This window comes from Mus pahari, chromosome 2, assembly GCF_900095145.1.
Source record: "Mus pahari chromosome 2, PAHARI_EIJ_v1.1, whole genome shotgun sequence".
Classification (NCBI taxonomy): Eukaryota; Metazoa; Chordata; class Mammalia; order Rodentia; family Muridae; genus Mus; species Mus pahari.
In genome coordinates, this window is record NC_034591.1 from 29,152,378 (window position 1) to 29,159,458 (window position 7,081).

The window sequence follows — 7,081 nt, forward strand, 5'->3', positions numbered from 1 at the left end:
GATAGATAGATAGATATAGAGACAGATAGATAGATAGATATAGAGACAGACAGATAGATAGATAGATAGATAGATAGATAGATAGATAGATAGATAGATAGATAGATAGATACCATCAATTCTTACACACAAACACAGATACACTCTAAAAATATTACAAATCATAAGGACAGAATAGAAAGAGTCAAGTGATTCTGACTTTTCTTAACTTAGCCTGGCCTTCTTTTCACTTCAGAGTACTTACCTTGTGGAAATATATATAGCCCTGTGTAAGTTCATCTGACCCCTCTCCAGAGAAGATCACCACGCTGTCTGTGTTCTTCCGAATATACTTGGAAATCAAATACATACCTTAAATGAGAGAGAAATTAATGGTGATGTCAGTGTTGTCTCCTGGAGAGCCTCAGAAACAAGTCTTGTTGGACTGAGTTAATAAAAGTAGTAAAGCAGCTTCCAAAAGGATCACAAATTTATAAGTCATCTACATGCGGTCAATCCAACTTAAGCAATAAAATCACCTGGAATCCACTGTCATGTTTTACAAACAGGTTGCAAAGTTATTTTCTTAGAACAAGACTTTCTATGTTAAATTTTTGCTAGATTGAACCGCTCAGATACCTGAATACCATGGCATGTATACTAGCACAGTAGAGTAAGGCGTGGGCCTTGCAATGCTTTGGGTGTAGTTTGGTCTCCAAGGGCTCATGTGTTGGTGGTGTGATCCATGGTGGAGAAGTGGGAGATAAGGTGTGGTTGGGGTTCCTTGGGTCCTCGAGCATCTTGCCTTAGAAGACATTAAGGCAATTCACAGGATAAATCAAATGATTCCTCCTGATTCAATTATTTAAACAGACAGAACCCCTCTCTTGTCTCCATTGCCTGGGATCACTATGAGATCTCTTCCTCATGTGCCGCTCCTTGATGCCACCCACCAACGTGCCATGCTGCTGGGCTTTTCTAAAGTTTCTCATCTGGGGTTATCCATTATAGTAACAGAAAGCAGACTAATGGAAGCAGCTTATTTTTAATTGTTTCGTTCTTTTCCATTTCCACTCCTCATTTCCAAATCCCACATTTGATTAAGAATGCAGGATTATACTGTGTCTACTTGGTAGACATCACTCTATACTACCATCTCTCTATACTACCATCTGTCTCTTCCAATCTCATTTTTATCCTTTTTAGGAGAGACTTTCTTCTTCTTAACTCTGCTTCCACCTCATAAAAATTTAACCACAGATGTGCTATACGTGTGAGTATTTAACTATGATGTTTCAGGAGGCCAAATCACTGTAATACTCAAGGTATTGCTTTATTGCGCTCCAAAGTGAGTTTTTAAAAAAGACCCACTCAGCTAGTAACATTTTAGAGGTTCAACAACATTGGCTCTACCTGATTTGTGGTGCATTTCTAATCTTAGAACGTGTTCTCCAGATAGAAGTAGTGTTGCTTGCATGACTGTAATAGCTAGTAATTGGTAAGCTGTGTGATGGAATATTTATAATACATCTACACGAGGACCCGTTAAAGAAAATGTACTGTAACATGGACTGATTTCCCCATTTTACTAAGAACAGAGCTCCCTCATTATTCATTTGGGATTGGTTCTGGGAACCAATCAGCTACCCACATCCTCAGATGCCCCAACTCCTTATAAAATGATAGTGTTTGCACACAACCTACACGCATATACAGGCCTATTGTGTTTTACTGTGCTTACATTTATTGTACCTCAGAGGAAGTTCATTTCTTACAAATGAAAAGTCTGGCAATCCTGTCCTAAGCAAATACACTGTGTCATTTTTCATAGCTTCGATGATCAGCAATAAGATATTCCTAAATAAAGGTACTTAGTTGACCACAGTACACTGTAGCCATAGCTTTTACATGCACTAGGAAGCACACTTGCATTGCTGCGGAGATCTGAACCTGTAACACTGATAAGATGCTCTTGTACCTTAAATCGCCTCTAGATTACGTACAATATCTGATATAATGTAAATGCTATGTAAGCAGTTGCCACACTGCATTATTTACAATAACGGCAGCAATAAAGTCTGCCCTGGTCCATTCAATAATACACATTATTGCTCTGAAGTGTTTTCAAGGTCTGGTTGGTGAAACTAAATAATAATGTTATGTATTGTGGCCCAACTATATCATCCAAGATATTTTACACAGAGAAGATGGGAGAAAGGGGGCCAAAATATGTGTCCATTCTATGGTCATACCATATGCTGACTACCCAGCAATCCCCCTGCCTCAACCTCCTGGGTACCGGAATCCTAGTTATGATGAGTTAGTTCTGAGGTAACAAATAATTCATATGAAGTATGGGAGACAGAACCTAACCTGAAGTATGTGCCTAGCAAATGTGAGCTGCTATTATTTTAATGAAAGATTCTTTAAGCCTATAGGCCAAGCTGACCTTGTAAACTCAGTGTTCAGATGATCTGATTATGTTCATTAAGCACTTCCTCCAGTCAAAAAGAAATTCAGGGCACTCTTAAATGGTCTTATCAATATATTATAGTATTATTAACAATATAGGAACTTTGCTAGTATTCATATTTAGACAATATTTCTTAAGCTCAAATCATGTTAAACCAACCTTCTACTGTTTCAGTATTAAAACGCTTTTCCATATAATAAAATCCCTTACCCACAGATGCTCGAACTGTCGTAATATCATAAGTTTCCAAGGAAAATATGACTTCATCCAGGGCCTGAATGCCTTCTTCAGAGTTAAAAAGGACTTCATGATGCTCGCTTCCAATATAATTTGCCACCTGATTGTGAAGAAAAACTCCAATAGATTTGATAAAGAACCACTTTAAATGAAACAGGCCAGTTCCTCTCAAGGTAAACATGGTGAAAAGAAACAAAAAGCTGAAGATGGCTCAAGTTCTCTCCAGACTGCCTTGATAAGGGGCAGTGCAGGACTTTCAGTAAGAGGAGGTACAGGCCCCTTCTGTAAGAGGAGATGCAGGAGCAGCCACAAGCTACCTAAAGCATGCCAGGTGTCTCTGCCTGGCCCTCACTCCCCACTCAACCACATTGGCTCTCTCAAAATCAAAGCTATAGACTGACAGTCCAGGGTCCCAATCAGCACACCACTCTCTATTTTACCTAACTTGCCTCATTTCTCCCTTTTGAACATCATCTCCCTTGTACTGTACTGAAATGCCTAATTTTTATATCCAGCATGGTATCCCTACACATATAGCCTTTTCCTGTCATCCAGGAATTTGAATTGGAATTCTTCTCTAGGCTTCTCTCAGTCATTCTAGGTCTTTACAGAGCAAGACCCCATCTTCCACACACGGAATTGCATGCACAGTGTCTGTTCTACCTACAGTTTGCAATGCAATGCTTCATAAGAAAACAAGATGTGAGCTGATATCCTGGTACCAGTTCCTATCCTAGTTTGTTCTCTATGGCTTGTCATAAAGACCATGACCAAAATCAACTTGGAAAGGAAAGAGTTTATTTGGTTTACCTACTCTGAGTCACAGTAGTCCACTGAGGACAGAGGAAGCAGAAAACTCAGGATGGGAACTGAAGGTTCTGGAGTCAGGAGGAGCGAACCAATAAAAAAGCAGTGCCCCTCTATAGTCTCCGCTTCAGTTCCTGCCTACAGGTTTCTGCCTCAAGTTCCAACCTAGATTCCTTCAGTGGACTATGACTCAGGATATGTAACCCACATGAACCTGTTCCTCACCCTGTTGCTTTCCATCATGGCCTTTCTCACAGTAACAACAGGCACGCTAGGATGACTTCAGCTTGATTTTCCATTCTAACAATCGGGCTAAGTTCTGAGTCTATACAATGGGCAGGTTGTGCTGTACCTTTCTAGCAGCCAGTAAATCGGGGCTATCTTCCATGCCAATAGCAAATGTCTGCAGAGGATACTGAACTTGGGCCTCCTTGAGTTGCTTCAGCAGGGAGGCAGCAACCAGGCTGGAGTCGAGGCCCCCTGCAGCATAAGAATAAACTTGATGGTCGCAGGCATACATTAAGCAGGGCAAAGATAATCACACACCTGCTAAATATCTGGATTGGCATTTGACTATTAAGATCTCTGAGTTTTAATCAGCTTTAGTAAGATTTATAGTGAAGTGAAATGAAGCGTGTATGTACATATGAGTGTGTGTGTATGTGTGTGTGTATGTATGCACACATACATATGTGTATGTGTGTGTTAATACATATATTTTATTGTCCCCTTACAATGGCAACTGTATCTAAAGTGGTTTAAAAGATCAATACACAGGAGTCTAAGGGATGAGGACCAACGAGCTCTAACCCTAACAAATGCAGCTTATAAACACTTCTATAAAAAACGGAAACATGAAATTATATAGTAGGCCTTTAACATTCAAAGCTCAGAGCCAGCTACAAATCATTTCATTTGATTTTTTTAAACTGACCTCACCTGATAAAAGGCAGCCAATCCTCCGGTCTGTCATCAAGCGTTTCTTGATCGCGCTGTCAAAAAGGATACGCAGATTGTTCTTCACGGTCTCTATCTCAAAGCCTAGCAACACAGAAAGTAAATGGAACCGCGGCAGACAAGCTGAGGCTAAGCTAAAACCGAGATGAGGCAAGCAGTCTAATACATCATCGTGATGGCTCTCCCTCCCTCCCTCACGGAGATCCCTCCGCCTCCAAATCAAAGAGGAAGCATCTTAAAACCAACATCACTGAAAACGGAGCAAACGGTTGGTTCTGTGTTGTCAGGGATGAGCTGGCGTTCCGGAGTTTGGTCGTGGGCACTAGTCACCTGGGAACAGTTTCTCCACGCTGTCATAGATGGCGTGCAATGGCTCATCTGTACAGTGATGGTATTTGACCATTTCCACAGACGCAACTTTGCCATTTGGTTTTAAATCCAAAACTTCATAGTGTCCAGGAAGGAAGGGCTCCACTTTTAAGAAGGGAGTGGTGGAATGTTTTAAGGAAACAAGGCCTACAAACGGAAAACAGTAACATATACAATTAGGTGCTTCTCTGCAGCCTTTGCAGTGGGCTAATATACTCTAAGCCATACTTTCCCCTTTAAGTACAAATGCATGTCCACTATACAAAAATGGTGGAAAGGGAAATAATTACCCGATTCTCTACCATCTCTCCTGAAGAAGTAAGAATGACATGAAAGCCGGGTGTGGTGGCACACGCCTTTAATCCCAGCACTCGGGAGGCAGAGGCAGGCGGATTTCTGAGTTCGAGGCCAGCCTGGTCTACAAAGCGAGTTCCAGGACAGCCAGGGCTACACAGAGAAACCGTCTCGAAAAATTAAAAAAAAAAAAAAAAAAAAAAATGACATGAAGACAGAACACAAACCCGCACAGATTTGCAGTCATTTGATGCAATAGGAAAATGATTCCTTTCAAGATAATTTCCTAACATAGCAAGATAAAGATTCCAAACTTCACCTTTTAACTCGTGTATGTCTAGTTGTTCCAATAGCATTCTCTGAGATAATCCTCTCCCACCTGAATGACCCTGATACCTTTATTAAAATGAAAGTCTTCATCTCATTCCTTTACCTAGCTAAAATTTCTGAAACCTATCTTTTAGACATTCATACAATTTTCAAAGTAAAAAACTTTTTTAAAGGGAAGGTCTATTTCCTGTCAGAACATAAACAAGATGAGACATAAATCTGAGAATAAAAGAGAAATCAAAATGTTAACTTCATGATAACTTGCCAAGCCTTCTGGTCGTCACAGTGGCGTGGCATTTTAAGAGAGACCAATGGTTCTCAAGTCTTTACCATGCAAAAGGATCCACTATCAGGTACTCAGAAGCCAGTACCCACCCCTTCATAGCTGTCATATAATGTGTATGAGAAAGCCATAGAAGGTAGCTTTAGGCAGTTCTTTTTATAGGCAGTAGCTACCCTGACACCACAATGATCTGCACAAAAGCCAATGTTGTGTAGTCAATAGATAAACAGGCTATCTACACAGATATTTGTTATAATGTACCATGAGTCTTATAACCCCATCTGTGTACACTGAATTCAAAGGCCAAAGGAATGCAGTGTGCTCACTAGCTGGCAGAGCTCAAATGCTGTTCACCCATGTAGAGGATGCGATGCAGCCAACTGAAAGGTCTTCGGCAGATCACCACGATGAGATGTTTTTAGCAGCACTCCAATGGGATGGGTGTGGTGGACTCAATAGAATGACCCCTACAGGGCATATCCACTTGGTCCCCAGTGGATAGAACTGTTTGGGAAGGATTAGGAAGTGTGGCCTTCTTAGAGGGACATCACTAGGGATAAGCTTTGAGGTTTCAAAAGCCCGCATCATTCCCAGTCAGCTCTCTGCCTCATGCTTGTGGCTCAAGATGTAAACTCCCAGCTGCTCCCTGCCTGCTGCCATGTTCTCCATCATGACCTCATAGACCCTAGCCCTCTGAAATGCTAAGCTCCAAATAAACTCTTGCCTTGGTCATGGCTTCTTATCATAGTAATAGAAAGGTAACTAGGCAGTCTAGAAAAGGATGCAGAAAACAAACTGCAGAGAGTAAACTGTTGGTGAGATTCCAATTCCCCATCAAGCCATCCATCATCAGGTCTAAAAGTCCAAAAGATAGCTCACAGATGCAGGAGTCAATCCTGCCTATTCCCTTTGCCTGGTTTCCCTGATGGGATTTTAAGTAACTGATGCAGAATGCCCTATGCTGTCTGCTGATAGACCAAGGGAAGCATATTTAATACCCACACTTTAGTTAGCATGCAGATCAAGATCCTGGTTTCAAGTAATGTTAAATATGAAGACTAAGTGGCAAAGGATTCAAAAAATGGCAAACTACACTACAGAAAACTTGCTATCTAGGTAAGGGACCAAAGATGATTATGAAGTTTACTGCCAGAAAAATATCGCTAAGTAGGTGTGTTATAATGAGTATAACAAGTTAAGGTATCTGTTGCTATAATAATATACCCAACATAAAAAATGTAAAAGAAGCCGGGCGTTGTGGCGCACGCCTTTAATCCCAGCACTCGGGAGGCAGAGGCAGGCGGATTTCTGAGTTCGAGGCCAGCCTGGTCTACAGAGTGAGTTCCAGGACA

At 41.1% G+C, this 7,081-nt stretch overlaps 1 protein-coding gene across 1 annotated transcript in view; it reads right to left on the bottom strand.

The window, feature by feature from the left end:
• Asns (asparagine synthetase (glutamine-hydrolyzing)) overlaps positions 1–7,081 on the bottom strand; it is a 22,055-nt gene that overhangs the window by 4,978 nt on the left and 9,996 nt on the right. Inside the window, exons 4-8 of the mRNA XM_021190287.2 lie at positions 4,784–4,969; positions 4,436–4,537; positions 3,849–3,976; positions 2,663–2,789; positions 245–351 (exon numbers count right to left, since the gene is read on the bottom strand). Coding sequence (XP_021045946.1) covers positions 245–351; positions 2,663–2,789; positions 3,849–3,976; positions 4,436–4,537; positions 4,784–4,969 — 650 coding nt within the window. The remainder of the gene's footprint in view (positions 1–244; positions 352–2,662; positions 2,790–3,848; positions 3,977–4,435; positions 4,538–4,783; positions 4,970–7,081) is intronic.